Raw genomic sequence first — 27,839 nt, 5'->3', positions numbered from 1 at the left:
GTCTCATCTAAATTGGAGGTGATGGTAAGAGTACCTCACAGAGTTATTGTGAGGATTCAGTGAGTTAATAATGTAAAGCATCTAGGTCAACTCAGAGTAAGTCCTCAGTAAATACTGAAAATTATGAGAATTTAATACATGCATTTTCTCATATTATGGTTCTTCCAGAATATTTTCATATAGTTACCTGGCATTCAACCATAGAGATGAACAATAATTGATTTAACTCCCGGCCTATTGTAATAAATTTTTATATTGTTTCCAATTTTTCATGGTTACATATTTGCTTATTTTTTGATATTAACCTTAAAATCACTTTGCCAATGTGCAAGAAATATTTCCTAGAATTTTAATTGGAATTATATTAAACCCATAGATTTATTTTGGGGAGATTCTTTTACAAAGTCCACTGTTCTCATCGTGGGATATATCTGTCTACATTTACCAGTCTCCTTAAAAATTGCCTCTAGTATTTTGTAATTATTTTCATATAGATTATATTTTCATATAGATTATCTCTATTTATTTTTACATTAATTCTTAGATATTTCATAATTCTGCCATTAGGAACTATTAAATAGAATTTATTCTTATTTCTCGCTGTTATGAAATATTTAGTATTTTGTTTACGTGGCTTTTTATACAGATGCTACAATTTTTCATAGTAAAAAATCAACCTTTTTTGTGTATGACTCTGTTTTTATGCATAGAAAAATGTCAACCTACATCCTGAGTTCAGAGAAATTTTTACCTATAACTGTTTTTAGTAAAAGCACTTTCTTAAATGTAAAAGTTTTAAGTTCATAATGTAAATGTACCTCTGAGAAATAGGATGATATTATAAATCACTACAATAAACAGCATTCTTGCCTCATCTCACGAAGAGTCAATAGGATCCTCTCAGTCCAAATAGAAAGGAGTAAGAACTTAAGACAATTCCACGCTCCAGTAACAGGTTCATTAATGGGTGACAAAGTACAGAAGTCTAATATTTACTACCGTCCTACCTTCTTTTCCACACATTCCTACCTTAGCACTCTTCTCATACTTCTGTAATTGTCTTATTTATTGTTTACTCGTTTATTATCTATTTTTCCTCCACTCCCAAGGTAATTTCTATTAGGGCTGCTGCCTTGGTTGTCTTGTTTACTACAATGATTGATACCCAATCATAATCTCATTCATTTATTCATTCATTCTATAAACATGTATTAATCTCTTATTCTTTGTCAGGAGCTGTTGTATACAGACAAGGTCTCTGGTCTCAAAGTGTTTAGAGATAAAAAGAAAAGAGGAGAGATAGACAGCAAAGAAGTAAATAAATAACATAATTTCAGGTAATTCTAAGAGCTATTAGGGCGTAAGTTAATGGAATAGACTGAGCAAAGCGAGGAGGGATACTGTTTCAGAAAGAATAGCCAGTGAAGGCCTCTCTAAGGAGGTAAAATACGAACAGAGGTCTGACTAATATGAAAGATCTGGAGGAAGAATGTTGCAGGTAGACTCAATAATTATAAAGATCCTTTGGTGGATAACCTTCATGGTCCAAGAAGTAGCAATAAAACTAGTGATCAAGGGAGAGAATGGAAGGAGATGAGGTTGGAAGGCAAAACACAGGCAGATCGCGCAGGCAAAGCCTTCCTCTTTTGACTAGCAGTTTTCTGATTTTGTTGTGAATAGGAATCATCTTGTTAAAATGCAGACTCCGGTTCAGTTGCTCTGGGACATGGGCTGAGATTCTGAATTTCTAACAAGTTTCCAGGGGTTGCCAATGCTGTTGTTCTGGGGATTGCTCTGTGAATAGCAAGCTTCTGAGCTGTGAAAAGGAGGTCAGATTTTATTGCAAATATGAAGGAAAGCCATAAAAGTGGCTTGGGCTTGGCATGACATAACTGATTTACATTTTAAAAGAATCTGAAGGCTGCTGTATGTGTAGAAAATCCTACTGGGGAGAAAGTATGGAAGCAGGAAACCAGTTAGGAGACTGCTTCAGTTAGGCGACAAATGCTGGTGGCTTGGCATTGTGTTGGCAGTGAAGGACTCATGACACATGGTCAAATTTGGGACACATTTGGATTATAGAGTCAACAGGAGTTTCTGATGGATTAAATGTTGGGTGTGAAAGTAAAAGAATGATGAAGGTAGACTACTAGTAGTTAGACAGCAACTGGGCAATTTGTGGTTTCTGTTATAAAGATGAGGAAATTTGGAGGAGAAACAGTTAGGACAGGATGGAAGACAAGGATTTGGTTTCAGAAATGCTATTTTGGAGAATATCATAGGAGAAATCAAATGGCGGTATTAAGTATAAGTTGGATATATATATATATGTGTAAAGAGCTCAGGGGAGAGTGTTAGTTGGGAGGTAGAAATTTAGGAGTCATTAGATTTTAAAATTGAGCAATTAAGTGAGCTCATCTACTAAATGAGTGTAGACAAGAGATTTGAAGATGAGAAGAGGAAGAGAGCCCAGCCAAGAAGACTGAGAAGGAGCTGTCAGTAAGGCAGGAAAAAAAAACAAGAGTGTATGATGCACCAGAAGCCCAGTGAAGAAGTGAGTATTCAGCACAGGGGCTGGAGAAAATTGGTAAGAAGGGCAACCAAATACCTCGGAGTGTTCAAATAAAATGAATGCCTGAGAAATGACCTTTGGATTTAGCAAAATGTGGAGGTTGTTGCTGATTTTACAGAGATGGTCTTGGTGAACAGGATGGTGAAATCTTTACTGGATAGTAAGAAAGAAAATGGATGGTGATAAAGTGAAGGCAGAGACAGTAGACAACTCCTTCAATGATTTTTGTTACAAATAGGCCATAAAACTGTAGAGTAACATTGAGTCAAAGGATTTTTATCTTAAGATAGGAGATATTGAAACAGGTTTATGTGCTGATATGAATGATAGGTCAAGAGAAGAACACTGGTTATGTAGGTGGTGGGGCTGGCTATGGAGAGAAGAGACAGTGACAAGAGGGGATGCAGAATGTGTGTGTGTGTGTGTGCATACATCTACACACATATATATACAAAGATGCATGTAGGTTGGTAGATCTGGTGGTGGGAAGATGAAGCACTTTTTTCTGGATGTTTCTATTTTTCAATAAAATAAGAAGAAAAGTCATTAATAGTGAGAAATGAGGACAGACTCTTGGAGATTTGAGCAGTGAAGAAATGGTGTAACAATCATCTCAGAAAGTATGAAAGCAAATTTTGTCATGTAGGAGGATTAAAAAGGCAGCACTGAGGAGCCATTTAAGATATAGTCATATAATTAAAGTGAGACAAGTGAGATTTCCTCTAGTCACATTCATCTATTTAGGGAGCAAATGGTAAGGTTCCTGAAGTATATGCAAAGGAGTGGCATCTAACCCAGTGAGAAGGAAGCATTGTTTTAAGGAAATAAAAGAAGAGTTATTAAAGTAGATGAATTGAAAGACAGGCAGATCTTTGAATCTCAGGAAAATAAAACACGATATAACCCTCCCCTGCAATTCTCCAGTGGTGCTGGACAGCGTGACTTAAACCACGTGCACACAGCTTGAGCCGTCATGGAGGTTTCCCAAAAGGCTCACTGTAGATTTCCTTTATACTTACAATTTCTTTTTTTATTTAATTCCTTTATTTACTTACAATTTCTCAGAAATACATCTATTGAGAAAAACCAGGGGCCATCAGTACACAACTATATCCATTTTTGTTTTAAAGTATTTTAAAATGTTTTAGTGCACCAAACCAAAAAAGCAACATCATTCAAGCCAACAGGCTATTAGAGCACCATCCTTAAGTGCTATTTTGTCTCTCTGCTTGTTATTCTCTCAACGGCAATAAAACAGAAATCGTATTACCAAATTTGAATGCTAATACATTTTCAGGATAATGTGAACAGCAAACAAATGGAATCTTGTAATGCTATCTCAAACACTCTTCAGAAAACTGTTAGGAGGGCAAAAAGTCCATAAAATAAGGCACAGGGGTAGGCAATGAGAAACTGTTGTCCTTCCATGTCCAAGGCTGAAATGAAGATTTTGGAAGCTGAGAGACTGCACCAGCCAATGATGACCAGTGCAGACACAATCCCAAAGGGGTCCCTATGGCAAAGACAAGAGAGACAATTATTTGACATCAGGAGAAAAAGAGATTTTTGAATCAGAGCTGCCTCTGAAATGTCCTCAGTACAATATCTATAACTACTTTCTCCATTTGTAAAATGAGAGTGAGGAACCACATGAACCCAAAGTCCTCAGCCAGTTAGAAAATTCACAATCAGAGGCTAAACATTTCATATGTTGATAAAATTCCAATTAATAGAAACAGAAGAATTCACCTGCAGTCACTCTCATGTCAACATTCAAATCCCAACTTCTGAAATTCTTTTATATAAACTATGTCTAGAGATTTTTTTATAGCTACAGAATCCCTCCCCCCCCGCCCCCCCCCCGCCCCCCCCCCCACTGCTTTCCTCCTAAATTTACCCACAGTATGAGCAGAAAGATATCTGGACTTGCATTCCAGTAGGGTGCCTCATTCGCACTGTTCCCAGGTCCACTTCCCAGGTTTTTGTCTGAGATAGTAAAGGCTGACAGCTCGAGTAGGGAAGACATGGAACAAGAAGGCACATACATGTGTGGCCTCCCACTCCATCGCTGGAGATTCCTTTTATATGGGTATGTGTGGATTTTTTAGAGTACTGAAATGTATTTGTTCAAATTGGTATCTTCAAAAAGTAACCATAGAGGCAATTGATTCTTTAAGAAGAAATGGGCAAATAAGGTAGTTAAGTCTGCCACCTTGGGAATCGAAAAGGGAGAGTGGGTGGTAAGGAGTGAATTTCTTTCCCTATATGCAAAACTGGATGCATTATTTAGGAAAATAGGACATCAGACATAGGGGAGATCTCGGGATATATCTAGTCCCCACCTCTAAAGCAACGAAGTGACTTCACAAAAACAGCATAGTAAAATGGGCATTAGGTCAAAATCTCCTAACTCCTTGCACATTGTTCTTTTCACCATCAAACTTGGTCATGGTTGAATCTGAAGTTGACAACTGTGTTTACTATTTGTGAGAATGACAGGAAGACCTACTTCTAATAATTTAACCAAAGCAAAACAAGTGGAAAACTGTACAACATAGCTTATAATGCCTTAGATAACAAGTAAATCAAAAATACTTAAAAAGTACTCAAGTAAATATTATATTCATTGGTTTAATTAATATCTATTAGGAATAATTTCTAGAGTGATTTAATTTACAGGTTTTTGTGAACAAAAATGTAAAATTATATATGATTAATTTGAATGATTTACTAATATGCCCAAAAGGACAACTTCAGTGTAATGGTCTTAGGGGTCAGGGAGTTTATTCTCCCTTAATATATTTAAAGGATTTCTAAATCATCCTTTATAATTTCAGAATAAAGAAAAAGTCCAGACTTGTGAGGATTCTCAAAATCCAAAAGTTCTAGTTTTTATTTTCTTCCCTTAATAATCTGGAGTCATTTAAGATGTCCCAAATCTCAGTTTGGCTGGAAATGTTTAAAACTTGGAATTTTTGAGTAGTGGATCATTATAGCATTCTTTGGGGAAAGCATCTGACAAAATAGAAGTTGTAGAACTGAACTCTGTATTAACTTGTCAGTGTTGGTACCAAACAATGCAGGAAACAGAATGGCTTGCTAAAGAACATAATGTACAAAAAGTGGAACTTTTCCATGGGTTCTTAATAAATATACCTATAACTCACATTGTATTTATACATTCAAGGTATCCATTTTCTGTTATAGTCCTCATTTTTAAATGTTGAGTACTCATGATAAAGAAAGGGTTTGCTCTAAATTTTTCTCAAGAATGTTACTTTAAAAATGAGACCCTATGGGGCCGGCACTGTGGCTTAATGGTTAAGTTCAGCATGCTCCACTTCAGCTGCCCAAGTTCACAGGTTTGGATCCAGGGTGCAGATCTACACCATTTGTCAGCTATGCTTTGGTGGCAGCCTACTTGCAAAATAGAGGAAGATTGGCAACAGATGTTAGCTCAGGGTGAATCTTCCTCAGCAAAAAAAAAGAAAAAAAGAAAAAAAAGAGACCATATTAAAATGAAAAAGCATTTCCAAGTAAGTCATTCTCAATACTGTTATGAAGAAAAATTATATGAGATTATTTCTAAATAAAAATATGAAAGGCTTTTCCAAAACATCTGTCTTTGACATTTGTAAATCCATTATATAAAATTCGACCAATGTAGGGTTAATAACTTAAAATGTGGATCATCCAAGAAAAAAATGCAACTCATATCTCCTTTGGAAGTAGAAGAATGAGCACTAGTGGCAAATGTTTATTTCTAATTGGGTATAGAGTGTAGCAGGTGACAAAGGACTATGTAATCACTTGCTCTTCTTAACCAAAGTGGTCATGGTATGCATATGCCTGGGAAAGTGCCCTACAGAAACACATCTACTGGATCCTTATTAATAGTTTTGAATTGTAAATACTAACTGCCTAGGGATTAAAAAAGGAAAAAAAAAATTATTGACTGAGCATTATATGCTACAAAATTCTCTAGCATTAATATCCTCATCAGGGTTTCTGGGAATTCTGTGCTACAAGGAGCCCAGCTGAGAAAGAACAGTTGCTTCCTGCCTAGAAGGCAGAATGCCTGGGAGCTGAAGCAATTTGTCAGTGTTCACCAGGCACCTACTTTTCCAAAATCAAACAAGTGAATTTTCTGTAGTTGTTAGGTTACCCATGACAATAGTTTATATTAGAGAATGTGACAACTTACAAAGTGCCAGTTTTAAAGATAACTTGGTTTATTTTTTAAATCATCAAAACAGGAACAGCACCTGAGCCAAAATTGACCTACTTTCCAGAATCTGTGTGTAGCTTTTAATAGCCATAGTTTGCTCAATTCCACTACCGAAATGATCAGAAAGAGGTTAACCTTTGCATTGCTGTTGCAAGCTTTGGCGATGATTGTGCATTGGGGTCAATTAGTGCACAGAGACACTTACTGCAGTGAAAAGAAGACAGAGCAACTGGACAGGATGACCATGGGGAGCAGGCAGTAACCCAGTACACTGGCCACGCAGCCACAGGACACCCCTGAAGAGCTCATCAGGTTTAGTAAGGCATGAATCCCTAGGCAGCCAATGGTGCTCATGCCATACACGTAACCAAACTGAACTTTTCCTGCCTGAAACAATGGGAAGAAAACAGTTTGAACACACAACAAATGTTAGAGGAAATCAGAACGTCAATAAAGCAGAGAACATATTTGAATCAATAAGCTCAATGCTGTTCCACATCTCTGTAGTACAAGCATCAGGAGACTGGGAGTTCTGGAAAAAATACTGGCTATCAAATGAATTCAGGTCCTGAAAAAAAAACACATGCCCAACTATACTTGATATATCACAAGCATGCTACAGAAAAGATGAACTATTTCTAGGTTTAAATTTTTTTAATCATAGATTGCATATTAGGAGTACAAGGCGTAAGTAAGAATATATTTTCTCCCCATGTTCATTGAATAATTAAATGAATCAATAAATGAATGAAAAAAACTCCAATTTAGTCTAGGAGATTTACAAGGCATATTAGTAATATTAGCAAACATCTATAGGATTTACTATGTTAGGTCCTATTCTGAGCATTTTACATATATTAACTTATTTAATCCACACAAAAACCTTATGAGAGAGGTACTATTATTGCACCAGTTTAACAGATGAGCAAACTGAGGTGCAGAAAGTTTAAGTAACTTTCCCAAGGTGAAATCATGCTAAGTGGTGGAGCTCGGCTTTGAACCCAGGCAGCCTGGCTCTAAAATTTAGATCCTTAACATCTGTAGGAGTTCTCAGAAGTCCTAAAATAATGGGACTTATTTAACCTTATCTAAACCAGTATATCCCAAACTTATTTGGTGACAGAATTTTTTTGTTATTTCTTAAGGCCTATTACCAGTTTAACAAAATACACCTGATTAAAAGCTGATTTATATAAACCACCTAGTAATGAATCATGAAAGAGGTACTATTAAAGGAAGTCAGTAGTGTTCAGGATAGACCATGACTCATGAAAACAGCCATGGCCCACAAAGCACTCGGGACTAGGAGCTAAAGTAACCCCATTAAACTCATCCAGAGAAAGTCACAATCTACTATTGATGCAACTGGATATTTTAATGTTTGCTACCCGAGGATGCCAAAGCTCCAGGAAAGAATGCATTTGGTTTTTATATTTACATTAAGCTGATTAGAAATTCTAGATAAAGTTTGAATAGGCTGACTCTGATTTTTCATGGGAATTATACAAAAACAATAAAGGACCTGGTAAATTGATTCAGAGAGAACTTTTGAGCTGTCGTTTTTTCTTTTCTATGGCTGTTATCCATGAGGTCCTTATGTCTTATAGAATAAAGAAATATTTATTTTGCTATTAATTAAGGGTAATGAAGAATGTTATGACCATTTTGATGTTCAAAATTGTCCAACTATTTTGAATTCTTCTTCTTCTGAAGTTTGGGAGGTTGGTCACCACTAAGTCCTTTCACAAAATGTCCCCGGGCTATGCTGGCAGAATTCTATCCTGCATCAGCCATAATAAGTTCTCAGTGAGTATCTTTTGTATTCTTATGGCTATTTTGTGAAATAATGCTAATAATGCTAATGGATATGCTAAAAGAAACACATCAGTTATGCATGGTTCTATTGGGTGAGTTTGCTCCATTTAAAAATAATGACAATTTCAAATCACTTTCATGTATTAGAGAAACATTCTACTTAATATTTCAATTGGATGGGATAATTCTGAGGTAGGGATAGTTGAAATGGTGAAAGGCAACTTCCTACACCCAAAGGACACATATCTGGACCTTCCTGAGCCCAAGCAGTTTTGTGAATTAGGTGGGTTAAATAGAGGATGGATGAAACTAACACGGTAGTAAAATTGTCCCTTCCCATATTAGTTACTGACCTCTCTCTTCATTTCTTTCTCTTGTCAGTTTATTCAATTTAAGAAGTAATTTCATTTGGGAGGGGCCAGTGCCACTTTTTAAATTTGTTTCACATTCTAACAAAGGCTTGTAAATGAAATGGAAAAATAAATGTTTCTTTTTTTTAAATTGAAGTATAATTGACATACAATATCCTATTAGTTTCACGTGTATATTATAGTGACTTGATATTTATATACATTGCAAAATGATCACCATAATAAATATAGTTATCATGTCACCATACAAAGTTATTACAATATTATCAACTAGATTCCCTATGCTGTACATTACATCCCCATGACTCATTAATTTTATAACTGGAAGTTTTTACCTCTTAATCCCCTTCACCTGTTTCATCTGCCCCCCCAACTCCTCCCCCATCTGTTAACCACCCCCGTTTTTTTCCTTTACCTACCAGTCTGTTTCTCTCTTGTTTTGTTTGTTTGTTTTTTAGATTCCACATATAAGTGAAATCATATGGTATTTGTCTTTCTTTGTCTGCCTTATTTAACTTAGCATAATACCCTGTAGGTCCCTCCATGGTGTCACAAATGGCAAGAGTTCATTCTTTTTCATAGCTGAGTGATATTCCATTGTATATATATACCAGGTCTTCTTTATTCATGCATCTATCAGTAGACACTTAGGTTGCTCCTGTATTTAGGCTATTGTAAATAATCCTGCAATGAACATAGGAGTGCATATATCTCCTCAAATTAGTGTTTTCATTGTCTTTGAATAAATACCCAGAAGTGGAATTGCTAGATCGTATGGTAGTTCTATTTTTAAGTTTGGAGGAGCCTCCATATTATTTTCCATAGGGGCTGCACCAATTTACATTCCTACCAACAGTGCATAAGGGTCCCCTTTTTTCCACATCCTCACCAATACTTGTTATTTTTGTCTTTTGATAATAACCATTCTGGCATGTGCGAGGTGACATCTCATTGTATTTTGATTTGCATTTCCCTGATAATTAGTGATGCAGTGCCATTTCTTTTTAAATTTAGAGTTTTTCAGGACCCTGTCTGTATCCCCCTCAGCACTACATCTTGATTCGAAGTAGGTATTATTCTTCTGATTATATCTTCATATTGACCATGCATGTTCCTTTTCAGATCACTCTCTAAGCCCTACCAGAAAAATTAAATAGAGCTGTTGCTTCAAACCACTTGTCTTCATTGTTTGGAGGTGAAAATAATTTTGAGAGAAAGAATTTAAAAACTAACTTTGTGTTAAATGTTTCAAGCTGTTCTTTTTGGTTTGCCACTTTCAACACGAAGAAAGACCACTAAAAGGTGTTGCGCCCCATGTGACATGAACCATAAAAATAAGTACGTGACTATGAATCTTATATCTCTTGATATAGCAGATTTTGATATCGTTCCTGGATTTAGTTTTGTTTTCTCTAGTACAATGCATATACCAGCACATGAAATCATCCTTTATATTTTAATTATAGATATGCACTGCAGGGTTAACTTAGCTTCAAATGATTCTGAGTGAATCTGACTTTATTGATATCCAGTTATGCTTTTTTCCTATCTTTATTGCTCTATATTTATCAGAATCAATTCTGAAGTAACCACAGCTCATGATAAAATGGAAGTGATAATTTTTGCTTAAAACTTTCAGAAAATATACATTTTCACATATTCCCCAAAATTTCAGAACTGAAAATAACCTTAAGAATCTCCTAACTAAACCCGTTCTGTCTTCAAAATGAGGCGATGGAGGCCTAGGAGTAGAAAGCAGAAGGTTCAGGCTCACAGCTGGAGGCGAGGCCAGGAGCAGATCCAAATTTCTCACTTCCAGTTGACTTCATTGCCTATATCGCTTTGTACTTAAAAGAGAGGATATTTAAATAACTCCAACCAACATTATATACCCCCAAAATATCTTAATGGGATTAATGCTTTCCTTTAAGGTATGGCAATAGTAATATTTTCTACAAAAAGCAAACAGCCATTATATTACAAATTACTTGAAAAAGAATGATGAGTTAATATATTAAATTGATTGTTTCTGACTTTTTGATTAATAGACCTAGTCTTATTTAGCAGCTTAATCTAAGGTTATCAAATTACCATGACAAAGACAGAAAGGAGGTTATAGACTAAATTAAAACTCTAGTTGATGTCATGTTTAATTTACAGAGTATTTGCATTTGCTGTAGTTCAAAGGAAGAAATAAGATTCTGCCACTAAATACTACTGTGTCGGACAAATGTGACGTGCTTATTGACCACATTACTATGCAGACACTAGATTGGTATCAGTATTTTGATTGGTATTAAGCAACTAATAAATAAAAAGTGAAAAGTTTATTTAGTTGCAAATACATTTTATAGCTACTTTTGAAAATGGTAGCTACATTGGGGAATAAACGATTATGGAACACAGATAGCTGTAAAGGAAGGAAGTGGACTGAATAGTTATTTTAAGAGCTTTTTCCCAAATCTTTAATTTCCTGTATTATTTCTCCTGCCAAGTTTATCTCTTCACACCTTAATGAAACTATATATTTCAGACTGGCTTGATGATCTTTTTCACCCTCTGTTTTTTTTGTTTGTTTGTTTGTTTTTGAGGAAGATTAGCCCTGAGCTAACATCTGCTGCCAATCCTCCTCTTTTTGCTGAGGAAGACTGGCCCTGAACTAACATCCATGCCCATCTTCCTCTACTTTATACATGGGACGCCTACCACAGCATGGCTTGACAAGCGGTGCCACATCTGCACCTTGGATCCAAACCGGTGAGCCCCGGGCCACCAAAGTGGAACGTGCACACTTAACTGCTTCGCCACCAGGCCAGCCCCTCAAACTCTGTTTTTAATGTATTGTCATTACCTCCTTGATATAAAATCATAGACCTTTTCTCATTTTTTCTTTTTCTTCCACTTTTTTTAATGAAACATTTTTCTAAACTCTGAGCTAGAATGCCTTCTAAACTTAACTTAGGTGGAAATATGCTTTTCTTTACTTTTTTTGATGACTCAATATAATTACTCTCAGATTTAAAGAATGAAATAGGTCCATCCACAAGACAAATGGCGAAGTCAGGGCAAAAATTGCCTTTATAAAAAGCAGAAAACTAAAATAGTAAGGGAAATTTATAGGTTGAATAAACAAATCATTATTTATCATTGCAAATTAATTTATCCATAGGAGCCTAACCAGAAACAGGGAGACCCATCTCACACCTCACAGAATATTTGAAATACTCTAGAGATACACCCCAGCAAAGAAAATGATGAGCAAAGAGAAGGGATTTGTCTCATGTCACAATAGAAATCTCACAGAAAGCAAGAAATAAAATTTAGGCCTAATTTTTCTTAAATCCATGTGTTCCTTTGTCTTTTTCAGATTGACAGTTTTTTTCTTAATAACAAGAACGACATAAATGATCTCCTGTTTCATTGAAAATTTGACTTAGTGATTTGATTTTTGACATTCTATTTAAATTTATATTTTTTGTCTGCTGTAACACGTGATGGAAATTTCTCTTTGTCACTATCGTTAGATTAAATATGTCTCCCCCACCAAAAAAAAATTTAGTTATGAATTAAACAATTTTCACTGTATAAAGTGACACACTTCCTTCTCTATTTACAAAGACTTCTTCAAAAATGATATTGGAAAGGACATTAAAATCTTGTGTTTGCTGCGGTCTCTTACCAGAAGCAGGGTGGCTCCCAGAGCCACACAAAACAGGATGGGCCCGGTGAGGTCCATTTCATTCATAATGCTGCCATCTGCTGGCTTCAGAGGGTTTAACACCGTCAAGGTTTTTTGCCATATATGATCAAAATTAATTCCAAGTTCTGCAAAAAGGAAAAAAAAAGAGAGATAATATAAATATAGAAAAATAAAAATGAGTAAGATTCTTTAATTAAAGTTATATCTGATTAATTTATTTAGCACTTTTAATCTGATTGTTATACCTTCATAATCTAAGGGTCTATGTAATATACAGTAAACTTAAAAAAACAAACAGAAAAAGAGTTTTTATTTCCAAAGAATGAGACAAAAGAAATAATTTACAGAAATAATTCAAGCTTGAAATCTAGTTGAATATTGGGTAATGGGCATTCTACGGTAAAAACAATAAAATAAAATGATAGCTAACAGACCAAAAGTCCCATTGTATTGCCCATTTAGGTATTTCCTTTTCTCGCATTTTCCATTGCTAACACTTTTGAAATCTTGTCATATCAAATATGGCACAATTTTTCAGTTGGCAGTATTATGTAAGCAAAGATATTTAGCCCAGGTCTGGGATTTTACTTCCACTCTGCCTATGCTAACTGCCTGAAACCACAGAAAAGAAAAGGGAATGGTTCTTTCAGCAAGTAAAAGTAATCATGATGTACACTCATAATTTAAAAAGGGCAATGCTCCACGTATTGAGTCTGTGTATTTAAGGTTAAGTTCTTAGGACAGGTTTCTCTTTCCCTTTATGAGTTGTGGTGGAATAAAGTATCCAAAATCGGTGGGGCTCAGTGTCCATGAGTTCAAACTCATTTAGAAATTTCTGATTTTTTTTCTGCACTGCCTTGTTTTCCAAAGAATTTTGATTGCCTCCTCACAGATCCCTCTGCTAGATTCTTCTCCTCTTATATCTAAAATTAAAAAAAAACACGTCGAACTCAAAGAAACAGAGTACAAAAGTTGTTTCCAGAGACTGGGGGTGGGGAAAATAGGAAGAGGTTGGTAAAAGGGTACATAACAACAACAACAAAAACCACGCTTTTAATCTTACAACTGTGGTGGAGACAATGTGCAGCTAATCTCATAATCACTTGTATTTTTTAATTGAGCCCAATTCTCCCATGCGAAGGATTGTCTCCCTAAATCATCTGTACAGGGCACTCAACTTCTCAGAATTTAGTGACCCTCTTTGGTCAGATACAGAGTAGAATTCAACTCCTTTTATAGTGGCACATACCACCTAAACATCTTGCAAAGCTGACATTCTATGCACGTTATACCAGACAGACCTTTAACAGTCACAATAACATAGAGGGGCCTTGCTTTAACAAGGACCTAGACATTTTCAAAAGGTCAGCCAGACATTGGTCTGAATTAGAACTGAAATCGCATTCTTTCACGCATTTCACATTCAGGGTGACAATTACTATTCAAAGCTTGAAAAGAAAAAAATTGACTGGTTAAATTAATAGTGAGCAAATCTTTTGCATTTCAACTTCCATGTTACATCCTTTCTGTTTTCACAGTGTATTTATATACTTTTTAATGAATATGCACTTCGGAGAATATGAGCAGTTCATCAAGCTTAAAATGTGGTGAGAAACTTTAATGCAATTTTTAAAATAGGAAGAGATTTTAAAAATTGAGAAATGCTGTAGTTAAAATTAATTTCACCTGAGGCTTATGTTGTTTTCAAATTTTATTTTCAATGTAGACATTTATGCTAACAATATATTTTCAGTATTTACCACAATAAAGTGGCCTTTAATTCAAAATACGTTTTTCCTCAAAAAGCATAATAATTATCCCTAAATAACCTCAGATGAAAAATGCTTTATGAGACATTTTACTGATTTCAACCATTTATTTGGCATAATCAACATCTGCACATGCTTCAACATTGAGTCATGAAACAGTGAATGAACATAAGACCTACTAAAGATTTTCATAAGAAAAAAGATTTTATACATTTTCTAGCAAAATACATCCGCATACTATTTTGTTTTCTAATTTATTACAAGGTATGGAAATGAGATTATGGGTATTTTCTAATTGTAGATACCCTAATCTAACACCATATTATACAAGATAAAAGAAGTTGAATCTGCTGTGAAATTTGAGGCAAAATTTATCGTTTTGCTGTCATCTAGTGGTAGTAGAGTATACAATATATATGCTATAAAAGTGAATTAATATCTTTGTTTTCTATGCAAATTGTGGCATTGGCCTTTCAAATATAAACTTCAAGCTATACTACAAATATAAATACCAAATATCACAGTAATTTTTCTGGTCTGACAGACTTGAATTGACTATTAGTCATCAAGATGCATTTGTTAACATATTGATTGTACATTATCAAATAGCAAAAGTTATCTTCTTACATAAAACCAAACAAGTCTTTTAGACAACAAAGTATTTAGGAATAAACAAGCACATTTTTAAATAACATGGTTTTGTTCAAGGGATGTTAGTTATTAACAGCTTTGTAATTTTATAGGCTGCTTTGGCATACATTCAATAAAAACCAGCATATGTAATTTATCACCTTATCCCAGAAATCCTCCCTCCAGCATTTGCACATGTTTTAGGCAGACAAGGCTTGACGCTTTCACAAAGATACCCAGCCTAAAGAACATATTGGATCAGAGTCTAGAAATCTCATAGATTCAAAATGCAAAATTATATTAGGCACTCTCTCTTCTAATATACTATATATTTGATGGGGATAATCAGAAAGAGAAAAAAAAATCTAGGAATTGTCTCTGACCTGTATCAAGTGGAAAGGGAAATCTAGGATATTTCCTATTCAAATTTAAGGAGACACTGGGATTTCAGACAAGTAGAAAAGATAAAGATATTTTCAGTATATGTTGCAAGAAAAATTGGTTAATCATTAAAGAAAAAATAAATTTAAATCCTACTTCACATACTAACCTAAAGCAATTTTCAATGAATCAAAAATGTAAGTGCAAAACAAAAAGATAATTTAAAAATTTAAGAATCTACAAGAGGATATAAGCAGTATCCAGAGCTGGAGAAATATATTCTAAACAGAAGAGCAACTGGAAAGAAAAGTTACCAAGAAAAATATTGTGGAGTGGAAAACATAAGTATTAAAATTTCTATCCACCCTAAACATTAGGTGGCAAACATAATCTAGGGAAAAAAATGTTTAAAATACATATTTCAGGCAGTGATATCTTTACCATATAAATATCTCTACAAATAAACAAGAAAAGGAAAAATCTTAAGATTCCAATGGGAAATCTGACAAAGAACATGAAAAACAGGAATAAGTAAAAGCAGTCAATAAACATACGAAAAAATGTCTACCTTTTCTAGTAACCAAGAAATACAAAGTATTACTTTTTGCCTATAAAATTATCAAAGACATCTCGAACTCTACTATGAAGGTGTAGTGGATCATGCTTTTTCTAGATCAGTTTGGCAGTGTAGGTACCTTTTGACCCAGTAATCCCACTGTTATAGATCCATCCTAAGGACAGACGCTGTACAGGTCAAGGTTGTTTACTATGATGTTCACCAAAGCATTACTTCTTATAAGAAACAACCTTTAAGGTGAGTTGAAATTATGATACTTTTATATGATAAAATATTATGAAGCCATTATATATCATCTTTTCAAATAATATTTAAGACTTTAAAGAATGCATGTGTAGAAATGCTTATGATATAAAGTAACTTTAAAAAATACAAAACTTTATATCCATAGCATGATCAAACTTTCATTTTTAAGTATTCATAAACACATACATATTCAAAAAATATAATATTTCATTTTTAAGTACATATATATACATATTCATAGAAAAAGAGAATAAAGGCTAGAAGAAAATACATCAAATCGTTAATGGTAGTCATATCTCATAGATAAAATTTTAGGTGATTTTCATATTTTTATTCATATGTTACTCTATTTTCCAAATTTCTATATTGAAGATAGATTATTTTTATAATTAGACAACTGACAGTTTTTTTAAAGTAGAGATGTTGGTGGAGTCAAGGAAAATGTTTAATGAGAATAGATTTCAAGTGTTGTCTATTAATTGCAGACAAAATAGAATGAATTAATTAAACATAACTGCCCCCAAAACTTAACTGGCTTCTAAGGAGCCAACAAATCTATCATATAAATTTCTGTGCTTTCCTAAATGATTCAAATCTTTTACCTTTTTTAATTTTGAAAGCAAAGAAAGAAGAATGTTTTAATGCCAGGCGAGTGGCTGTGTTCATATGAGGAAACAATGATCTTTGATGTAAAATATTGGGAATTTTAATCTATTCCTTTTCACTTGACGACACATAAAGGAGTTAGAGTAGCTAACCTGTGAATACTTCTCCTTGGCTTTCAAATTTAAATCTACTTGAGTTTTATTTTACTAGCTCCTATGCTTCTAGCACCATGTTGACATTCTTTAAGAGAAAAAGCAGTAGATGTGGAGTGGCTGGATTAAAATAAAACATCAATGGATGGAACGTTCCTGAAATCCCTGGGGGACATTCAACTGCAAGTGTTCCCAGGTTTCCTTGCCACTAGCAGCGCTATTTACTGGAATCATATTCCTCCCCCCTTGGCCATACCTGGCTGAGATGAGGAGGCTCACATGAGCCAACGAAGAACAAAAAACTGACTGGTCTCCACAACAACAAAAAAACAATATGGAGAAACTACCCCCTTTGCTCCCAGCCAAACACAGCAGGACATAAAATATGCTGTTATGGAGTAGCTTCATTATTGGGAGTGGGAAGGGTGGTTACTTTGATACAACCACTCTGCCAAAAGATGTCTTCACTGTTGTCTAGACATGGCCAGAGAATCCACATTCTTGAAACAGTAAAGAAACATTTAATAACTGCAGGAATAGCACAGCAATAACACATCTCTTCTTCCAATTTTACCCACACACATGAGATAAACTTCCAATGGTTTAAGTATCTTGGTTTGGCAGACTCTTGTTTACATGTGGAACAATCACACATAAAACACTATACACAGCATGCTGACAGCACTCATTAAGCGCTGATTATTGCCATTATTCTTCGAGCTGTACACACATTAATATCACCGCCTTAACTTATCTTCTAGCAAAGGAGGCTCTTCATCAAAGCTGTCAATGTAAGGAGATTGTGAATAAGAATCCGGGTTGAACGCTGGCTGAAAAAATTGTCCCTCGTAACCTGATGGCGTGAGCATCTCCAGTGGGACAAAGTCAGGCTGAGGCTGCTCCCTGGCTTGTAGTCTAGAGAAAGGAAAATACTGCTGTTTATACACCTAAGAAAGAGATATCCTGACAGATCAAGGAAGGAAACTACAATTTTCCTTTTATCAATTATCTTTTTATGAGTATTTACCCATAAAAGAAATAACCTGCTTAAAGTTTAACTTAATAAAAAAAAAATGAAGTAACTGGTCATGAGAAGGCTCTTAGGAAAAGGATCCATACCAATTAGAACGTAATGATTATGCACCATGTGCTGGGTACTTTCCCTCATGTAATTCAAACTCTGTAAGGTAAAAACTGTAGTTTTAAACCCATTCTACAGAAAAATGGAGACCGAGTGACTTGTCCATTATCACACACTATTTTAGGTGTTGCCTCTGGACCGCAGTTGTCCGAGCTGCTCTCTTTTTCATTGATTTTCAGGGGCAATCACCAAACAGGGCATTCCCTACAAATCTGTAGAAGCAGCAAGTGAAAATCACAATTTTAATATGATAGTCAATTCATAGGAAAAACTAGGTGCATAAATGAACCAGTGTCCATAAAGAAATAGACTTTCTAGCTCTAGCCATTCCCAGACAATTATTGCCAGTCAAATTATCCCTGAGTACCTAACTGAAAGTATTCTATGGCTGGCTTTAGTGTCTCTCTTTTGAAATATGTAATTTAGTTTTGTCAAAACATGTTTCAATTCTTCCTTGATCACACTCCTATTTGTTTTTTACTTCACCATTTGTATGAGAAAGTTGGAAAACAACAATCTTAGTAAACAATTTCTTGCTATAGCTAGAGAAAGGAAGGAGGGAAAAAGGAAGAGTACGTAATGTTATTTGGTCATTTCACATTGTTTTTACCAGAAGAAGGGGAAGAAACATAAAGAGTTGTTCTTATCAACATGTATAAGTTTCTTTCATCCAAGCCCCTTAGGCTAAGCTAAAAATACAGTCCAGGATGCTGAACTTTGTAGCTCCATAAGATCTCCGTATTAAAATATTTACAAAATGGATCTTCATACTTTCTTTCCGACATTAATCTTAATATGAGATCTAAGAATAACATATTCAACCTCTCTTGTATGAGTAACCCTGACAGAGAAAATAACCTCTTCCAGAAAATAAAGCTGCAGAGATGGAAAGAGATATGTACATTTAATCATTCGCTAACTCAGCCACAAGCTCCTTCAGGGCAGGGACCTGGTGTAACACTTCTTGAATCCCCCACGGCATAGGCTGATTAACGTTATTGTTCATTTAGCCACATGGCATCTTCCTAATCTTTTTTTTTTTTTTCCTCAGCAAAGTAGGCTCACTACCAAAAATATGGGTAGAAATGAATTATAAATAAGTAAGAATAAGAATGGCTTATAAATAAGAATCTGAGGGGCTGGCCCCATGGCCAAGCGGTTAAGTTTGTGTGCTCTGGTTCAGGGGCCCAGGGTTTTGCCCATTCAGATCCTGAGCGTGGACATGGTACCACTCATCAAGCCATGCTGAGGCCGCGTCCCACATAGCACAACCAGAGGCACTCACAACTAGAATCTACAAGAACGTACTGGGGGGCTTTGGGGAGAAGAAGAAGAAAAAAAAAGTTGGCGACAGATTAGCTCAGGTGCCGATCTTTAAAAAATTAAAAAGAATCTGAATGGCTTATTGGTTGATAAAAGTCTCCCTAGATATGTATCTTTTTTAATGTAAGCATTTCTAGAAGAATAGAATGGGTCAATAGAGATGACTCAACAGGCCAGTGTCTAAACATGACTATTTCATTGACATACTGTCCTGGCCTCCCCACTCTATGCCCTGGAGCTACTAACCAGGCTTGAGGAAACGTAATTCTTACAATTACTCCCTGCAAAGCAATCTCTGCGAATGAGGGAATTTAACATGGATAGTTATTTTGACCCAACCCCCCAAAGAGAAAAACAAATTTTTACTGAAAAAAAAATTGCCATTACCAACCAAATCCTACCCCTTTCTCTTTCCTCCATCCCTCTCTGCTCCTTCTTTCATCAAAATTTCATCAGGAGCTTGGCCTTTGTTCTTCTTGTTACAATCAAGGCTTAATATTAAAATTCCCCCACTACTTATTTAAGAAAGGAAAATTTCAAAATTTGTCCTATAAAGGAAACCTCAAAATCATTTATCTATAAAAATTACCATGGTCACCTTCTATCACTGTCTAAATTAAAACTCTCTCTTTTTCTCTTATAACTTTGACTTTGTACATGTTGACTGTAACATTTAACACTGCATCTCAATGAACAAAGCCTAAGCAATACCAAATGATCACGAGTACTCCACAGTCCCACCCAGCAAACTCTGTAAATAACCCAATTCTCATGTTTTAGGCCTTTTCTGAAAATTGGTATAAATAACTATAATTTTAACTATGTATCTTAAATCTACACTTAATCTCATGTCTTCTGGTGTTATCCTTTTTTACTAGATGACGCCAAATCTGAATGGCTATGCCAATGGAGTTCTCGTATTTTTAGTGACATCTTTCAAGCCTACAGTATCTTTTCATTAAAACAATTCAGGGGGAATGGGACTGGACACTTTACTACTTGCTTTGTTAAGCCTATAGCCATGAATTACTAATCTATTAAGGCAATTGCATAAGTCAGATTAGTATTCTCCATACTTACAGAGGTAAGTTATATCATATCTATGCCCCACACAGCAATGGGAGTTTTGCAGAGTATACCAACAAAATATTCCTCTCCTCCTTGATTACGCTGTATCTTAATTAGCTCTATGAGAAGGCAAATACTGAAACTTTGAAGATTTCTAACTCAGCACGTTATTCCAGATGAAATAAATGTCAACTGAATTAGACCCAAAGAAACACAGGACTCTGGCTGGTAGGATTTAAACATTAGCTTTGTTAGCAGGCAACTCCTCTTCCTGTAAAAATCACTTCAAACAACTGTGAGGTGACAGCAAAAGGCTCTGGCAATGTTCTTGGTCATATTTCCCTTCTTTTGCTTCCTGATCTCGTGGTGTTTCATTTCTGCTTTTAATGATTGTCCAACGGTAAGCTTTATCCTGAACCAAGTAGAGTGGTTACAAGCACAGCCCCTGGAGTCAGACTGCCTGGGTTCAAATCCAAGTGTCATAGTCTGAGGCAACTTATATCCCATTCTGCGCCTCAGTTTCCTCATCTGTAAAATGAGGATAATAATAGAACTCATAAGGTTGTTGTGAATTAAATCAGCTAAAATAATTACAGCACTTAGAATAGTCTTGGGCACACAGAAAGTGATCAATAAGCATTAGCTAAATATTTGTATACTCTTTTCTTCCTGAGACTTGCACTAAAGCATTCCAGACACCTTCCACACACCCTAGAACAGCATCTTCTGTATTTGTAATAATTGCCTCTGAGTCACTTCCTCAGAGAAAACAATAGTAATAGGAGGCCAAGGTTTGTATCCCTTCTGTGCTGATCATCTTTAGCTTTCCCTGTTTTGGTTTCCCTGGAACCCCCAAACTGACTTCAATCACATCCCACCAGTCTTGTGTTTTCCTACCAAGAGAAGCTCCACCACATCCATGCCAGAGTTTCTGTCCCTGAGCCATAAAGCGATGGCCACACACCTCAACCTTATAAAACCCTCTGTGTGCTCACCAATTCACCATTTCTCCCCTTTTCATCACCCACACCTGGGATTATAAAGTTCCGACGAGCCTCCAGAGGCTTGCCTTCACACATGATATTGTAAGTAAAGATGTTAAGATAAGGCATAGTCTCCAGCTGGGGAAAATTTTTGACCTGTTTCTGAGCCAACAGGACTTAACATTCACCTTCTAATGCACATATAGAAGATCATTGTTAGAAGACTTAGTCATAATTTTTGTGATTGCAGATACGTGTGTAGCACAAAGTCAGTTTTCTGTGCCCTATCACATAATCACTAGCTACATGGTTTATTAGAGGCTTTGTTTTTCCAAAACTATTGGTTTGGATTTCCATCATGATGGCCAACTATTCTGCTTTCCTTTGTCAGTCTGACCCTGGGGGAATGCAGGTGGTGAGCTCACTCCCAGCGTCATAGGGAGAGGCAGACTGTATTTCAGATGTTAAGAAATGTACCCTCAAAGAAGTACAATTCATCGTAAGTCTATCTCCACATTTGGACCCATATTCAAGTACATTTGTATTTCACACCATCAGGTGACATTGCAGCCATCCAGGAGCCTGAGACTACAAAGGGTTTTGGAATTCGCAACACGGCTACCTGAAGCAGGATATGACAATACGACAGATGTACAACACAAACACTCTGTTGGTTAAAAAATTTAGTCTGGACTCCCAGAAAGATTTTATCTATGTAGGTCTCCAGTTGAGCCAGTAAAGCCAGGCATCCTCAGTGTCCTTGGTAAGAAGAAATTGCACAGCATCAGTTCGACAGCATGTGGTTTAGGGAACAGAAGCTGGGGGAGTTGGCTTATGTAACATTCCCAGATCCTGGCTGGCCAGTGAGTGCCCAGTGACTATGTGCCATTGAAAGTGCCATTAGCTATGTTTAAAACACTAGGGGAATATCAAGTCTGGGGATTCCAAAAGGATGATGATTCAGTATTGGTCTAAGTCCTACTACAAGGTACTCCCCACCGTCAAGGGAGTTTTCCAGTTGTCCTCTTTCTGAAGAAGTGTCTATTACTTTCTCTAAATAATTTGAATAGATTTCCTATTTCAAAAATCAGAAAAAATATAGTGGGAAAATATAGCCTAGATAACTGGCTACACATGAGTGCAAATAATGTCTATCTGAACGACTGGATAGTCAAGATTTTTAAAATGAGAAAACTCTTAGTTCATTCTAAAATAAGAAAGCTTGTTTTAAAAATATAAATATCTTTATTGACGTTCTAAGCACAGTCAACCGGCTTTCAGATCACTACGCCATTGAGCCGAACAAGTTTTTGAAAACAAGCTCCTATATATTGGGGTGGAGGAGGGGGAAGAGAGACAAAGACAGAAACTAATTGATTATAACTATTCTTTGGATTCCTGTCTTTTGCCAGGATGATTAGCATCTTATTCTGATTTGATGTATATTTTCATTGACCTGTTCACTGTATGAATAAAAGATCAAATCTCTGGAGTTCACTTGATGTACACTAGTAAATCACTGACCTGACTCCATGTTTTATGTACCTCATAAAACTACCACAGCTAATATGCCCTTTTCTAATGCCTGAGACTTGCAGTGTGGGTTGTAATTTAAATGTTACTGCATCCAAATTAGGACTTGGATTTAAATGCTAAGCATCTGAAGCAGGCTAGGCCATCAACCTGATACAATATAATCATGAGTTTTCCTCCTTTGGTTATGTTAATTTCCATCTCTTTGGCTTCTTGACGTCTAGGCAACATTGATATGTGGAATCAAATGGAGAAAGAAAATTGGGCAGGTGGGATGGGGGAGAAGGCTGTGGTTCACGAGTCCCTGCGTAAGGAGAAAGCTTTGTCTTTCTCTTATTGGACTTTCTAGTCTAGCTTAGTCTGAAAATCTAGATTGCAGATGCCACCCAGGTGCTTATCCTTTCTGGAGAAGATTAGGGAGAAAAGAAACAGAAGTTCAAGGCAACAGGTTCCTTTCAATATAACAGGAGAAGAGAGCTAAAAACCTTTTAGATAGCTCTCATTGTGGATTACATATATATATATAATTATTATTATTATTATTTTTTGCTGAGGAAGATTGGCTCTGAGCTAACGTCCATGCCAATCTTCGCCTATTTTTTAGTCTGTGGGGCCTGCCAGCACAGCATGGCCACCATCAGAATGGTGTGGGTCTACACCTAGGAGCGGAACCTGGGCTGCCAAAGTGGAGTGTGCTGAACTTAACCACTAGGCCACCGGGGCTGGTCCTGGATTACATATTTTGAGTTACCATCCTGTAATATTTTAATGCTCAAACTACTCCCTCTGCCTCAACCACCTCTGTTTTTTCCTTGACTTTCCAAAGTATAAATCATAAATGAAATAAAATCAAGTTATTTTTCTGTTGTTGGATTTGGCAATGATTGAGCCAATTCTATACAGTCTTATCCTTTTCCCCCATTTTTCTTGTAAATATTTTTAAAAACATTTTAATTTACCTAGTGATAACCTTCAGATAGATAGATAGAGGTATAGATCGTTTTCCACTTTAAGAAATTCTTACGTCAGCCTGACTGATGCTGGACGACATAGGACAGTGGCATGAATGAGATAAAATTCCAGATATTTAACTTTTACAGTTTTAAAAACATTACATGCCAATATCTTTTCCTATTGTCTTAGAGCAGAGGTTCAGCAGGAGTAGCCAGGAAGCAGCCTGTGAAAGCAGCACCTATCTGCCTGTGCCTGTAGGAATGAGCCACCCATGAAAACAATGTCAAATTGTCCTGGGCATAGTTTGAACAGAAGACTCCCACTACCTGTTGTATTGATTCTGTCTTTTCCCCCTCCATCTGGAATGTTTGAGGTACTAATCTCTATTTAGAAAAATAAACTTCAAGAATTAACAAATTTGATTGGGGCAGCCTGGTGGCATAGTGGCTAAGTTCACACGCTCCCTTTCAGTGGCCCGGGGTTCACAGGTTCGGATCCCAGGTGTGGACCTAGCACCGCTTGTCAAGCCACGCTGTGGCAGCATCCCACATAAAATAGAGGAAAATTGGCACAGATGTTAGCTCAGGGCCAATCTTCCTCACAATACATAAATAAATAAATAGGTAAATAAACAATAAGTTGGAAACATTTGTTATGTGGTTGTTTGGCCTAAACATTTTAGAATGGCACAGTGACCACACATCTCAGTTTGCCTAAAATGGTCCAGTTTATTCCTATTGTATCAAGTTTATTACTCCTAGCACTCATTTTACTCTCAAAAACATCTTGATTTTACAATAAATTATATGCCCAGCCTTGTTATGGACCTAATCAAACAAGGTTAGGCTAAAATCATAAACTCATTTCCTACAAGCTGTGTAACCTTGGAAAAGTTCCTTAACTTCTCTGTCTCTGCTTTCTCGTATGTACAATGGGGATAATAGTAGCACTTATCTCTGGGTTGTTTGAGCATCCAGTGAGTTAATTTATATAAAGCTCAGAACAGTTCCTAAAACATAGTTAGAGCTCCATAGATCTTAGTGATTTTGAAATGGTCTAACATTTTTCAGAGTTCTAGACTCACAAGAGAACATCCAAAAAAGCAACTATATAACCGAATACAATAAGTTTAAGTTACTTTAGGCAACAAAGTGGCAATTGCTTTTGCAAACTATAATTATGTCAATAAATAACATTTTTATAGTGGTTTCACTTTAATATACACTTTCCTACACATTATCACAATTGTTCCTCATGACAATTCCATGAAGTGGGGATCATTAACGTCCTTATTACTCAGTTTCAGACAGTCAAGGAAGTTAAGTCTCTTCCAAAGTCACAAAGAAGAAAAGCTAGAGCCAGACTTGAGCTACGTGCTTCTCATTCTAAGTGCCCTGTTTGGGGCACTAGTCAAGAGTAAATATTAAACTGTTAACCAATTTAGATTTATTGTGAACTCAACTTGAATTGTGAACTCATTCTGAAATATGTTTATCTTGATTCCATTTGGGAATTTTCACCCTGTATTATAAGCGCATATTTAATTGCCTACCTGTCTAACATAAATTCCTAAGTTCTGTGAGGGAAAATATTATGGATTTCTTCTTTGGGTTTGTAGCACCCTTCTTAATTCCTGACACACAAGCAGTCACTCAATAAAGCTTTCTTAAATTAAATAAAATCTGTTTCTCAAGCAGTGTCCTGGAAAATATCAGGTAAAAGGAAAATGCCTTCTGTTGGTCCAGTGCCTGTATTCAGGCTCCCTGTTAAGTGATATTTTGAAAAGAGGAGACAAGCCACTCACCTATAAATGGGCCTGAGGTGATCAAGGGTATGCGCGGAGAATTGCATTCGTTTCTCTGCCCTTTCCTGACATTTCTTCTTGGTCGCTTTATGAGATACGCTTGGGACAGCTTTTGCTTCCCCCAAGGAAACCTCCCTACCTGGAACCCTTTGCCGTAATATAATGACTTGTTAAAATGAAAGCATATTTTCTCAGTGTAAAGTACTTACTTTCCAGATCCGTAAAGATTTCCATAGGCATTAGAATCATTAAGACTCTGCTCCTGATTATCAATGGGATAATTAGATTGGTAAAAATCAGAGTCAAATTCTCCGAAGTCTGACATCCTGAAAAATAAGAGTTTTTTTTACTGAGACGCTTATGAGTCAATAAAACTTCTTTTGAGATAGTTGCAATGATTAACTGAAGATGTGATTATGGTTGGATTTCCATCAGAGAGCGAGGTATTCTTTGGATGGAGTATATTAAGAATTGAAGGAAGGGTGTGGAAATATATGCTAGAAAGTCATTTACAAAATGTGTATATTCAATTAACTTTGCTGAAGTTTTCACTCACTAGGACTGTGACTTTGACTAAATTGACTTTGATTGGAAAGAACTAAGATTTTTCCCCAAATACCTTATTCTCAGCACTTTTAGAGGAAAAGTTTAAAATTTGGCACACATCTAGAAGGTTTTGCCATAAATAATGTTAGTTCCTTACTTTAAGCACATTTATATATATGTGTGTATATATATATGTATATACTCATTGCAAAATCAGAAAGCAAATGGCTGATAATAAAAATACTATCTGAGCTTGATTTTTCCTGGAGCTTTAAAATGTGCTACCAGCCTCCCTGCTCCCTAACACAAAGACAAAAGTCTACAAACCAATTTCCTAGTTTTACTTTCCAATTCCTAAAAGTGTTTGGAACATTTTCCTTTCTCCTGCCCTGCCTGCCGCACCTGGGCTTCTGGCTGAGTCAGGGGGATAAAGGCTCAATTCTGCTAAGCAAACAGTCTTTCTTTCTGTACACTCTTCACACCATTTCTACTCACTTCTGAGAAGGAAGACGATGGCACGAAGTTGATTCAGACCTAAGGGCTAGGAATACCAGAGGGAAGAAGAAAGATCTGAGAGGAGGAAAAGGTGGGGAAAAAGGTAATAGCCAGGTAATAGTGGTTCTTCGGGTGAAAATTAGAGAATGGAGTAGAGAATTTTTTCAATTGGACAGATATGATTATTCAACTCAACATTTTAATCTTTATTTTGCTTTGAAAAACTTTTAACTTCAAAAAGTAAGTTTAAAAACACTAGAAGTAATCTATATAACTATAGTAATCTATGGAATACTACTTATAATAAATTTCAAATGAAATTGCATAAACAGCCTTAGCTCTAAGAACCTCATTAATCAAAAATATTCAAGTAACAATTGTTAAATATATCAATTTTTTCAGTTCAGTAAAAATACAGAAAGCTTTTCTAAAATTAGATACAGCAATTCATACATCTGATTTAATAAATCAAGATTTTTCATTAGTAATGTGTACAAAAGTAGCTGTGAATTATGCAAACTAAAATCAGGACTAGGAGAGTGCTAAATCTTTTAACAATTTATAATTTAAAGAATTTAAAATTTAATAGCATAACTTTCTCAGCCTATGAAAATGTTATTATAAAGCATAGAGAGTAATTTCACTTGAGAATGCACTAATTTTTCACCACATGCAAAGCTTTATATAATATAACTATTGGTATTACGGTCCTAACATAAGTCAGCTTTGTATTTTGTTTAAATTAAAGTTTTTTAGAAGGATCAGAAACATACCTCTATATTATTTTGTGTCGAAAGATCCTCCAACAAATGAAGCTTTACTTGAGAAGTTTGTAACAAATCAGCTGGTGAAAAAATGACCTGCTGGCTATATAAATAACTTTCTAAATCTGTACTGTGACACTCTGAACAGATGCTACAGCCAAAAAAAAAAAAAAAAACCAGC

At 35.7% G+C, this 27,839-nt stretch overlaps 1 protein-coding gene across 3 annotated transcripts; it reads right to left on the bottom strand.

Moving 5' to 3' along the window:
• Nucleotides 1–114: 114 nt before the first annotated feature.
• Nucleotides 115–27,786, bottom strand: YIPF7 (Yip1 domain family member 7). 3 transcript variants are annotated; one of them, XM_070505960.1, is made up of 7 exons: nucleotides 27,668–27,759; nucleotides 26,895–26,940; nucleotides 26,063–26,179; nucleotides 17,804–17,962; nucleotides 12,666–12,813; nucleotides 7,006–7,187; nucleotides 3,285–4,085 (listed from the first exon to the last, which is right to left on the bottom strand). In XM_070505960.1, the coding sequence occupies exons 3-7, from the start codon at nucleotides 26,176–26,178 to the stop codon at nucleotides 3,923–3,925; spliced, it is 768 nt and encodes a 255-aa protein (XP_070362061.1). In that variant the 5' UTR covers nucleotide 26,179; nucleotides 26,895–26,940; nucleotides 27,668–27,759; the 3' UTR covers nucleotides 3,285–3,922. The 3 variants fall into 3 exon arrangements, 2 of the variants coding, with proteins under 2 accessions (XP_070362061.1, XP_070362060.1); XR_011502249.1 differs by lacking the exon at nucleotides 26,895–26,940 and having other exon boundaries at nucleotides 115–4,085; nucleotides 12,666–12,811; nucleotides 17,778–17,962; nucleotides 27,668–27,786; XM_070505959.1 differs by lacking the exon at nucleotides 26,895–26,940 and having other exon boundaries at nucleotides 27,668–27,786.
• Nucleotides 27,787–27,839: the final 53 nt, after the last annotated feature.

This window comes from Equus asinus, chromosome 3, assembly GCF_041296235.1.
Source record: "Equus asinus isolate D_3611 breed Donkey chromosome 3, EquAss-T2T_v2, whole genome shotgun sequence".
NCBI lineage: Eukaryota > Metazoa > Chordata > Mammalia > Perissodactyla > Equidae > Equus > Equus asinus.
The sequence above is the reverse complement of the archived record's forward strand: the minus strand, read 5'-3'. Positions and strand labels throughout refer to the sequence as shown.

Coding starts and splice junctions, on each gene's coding strand:
- YIPF7 (XM_070505959.1), bottom strand. CDS start 26,178: ATGTCAGACTTCGGAGAATTTGACTCTGATTTTTACCAATCTAATTAT. Junction 17,963..26,062: donor AATCTTTACGGATCTGGAAA/GTAAGTACTTTA, acceptor TCCTTTCTCTAG/ACTACAAGCCAGGGAGCAGC. Junction 12,814..17,803: donor GAAGAGCCTCCTTTGCTAGA/AGATAAGTTAAG, acceptor TTTCCTTTTTGC/AGAACTTGGAATTAATTTTG.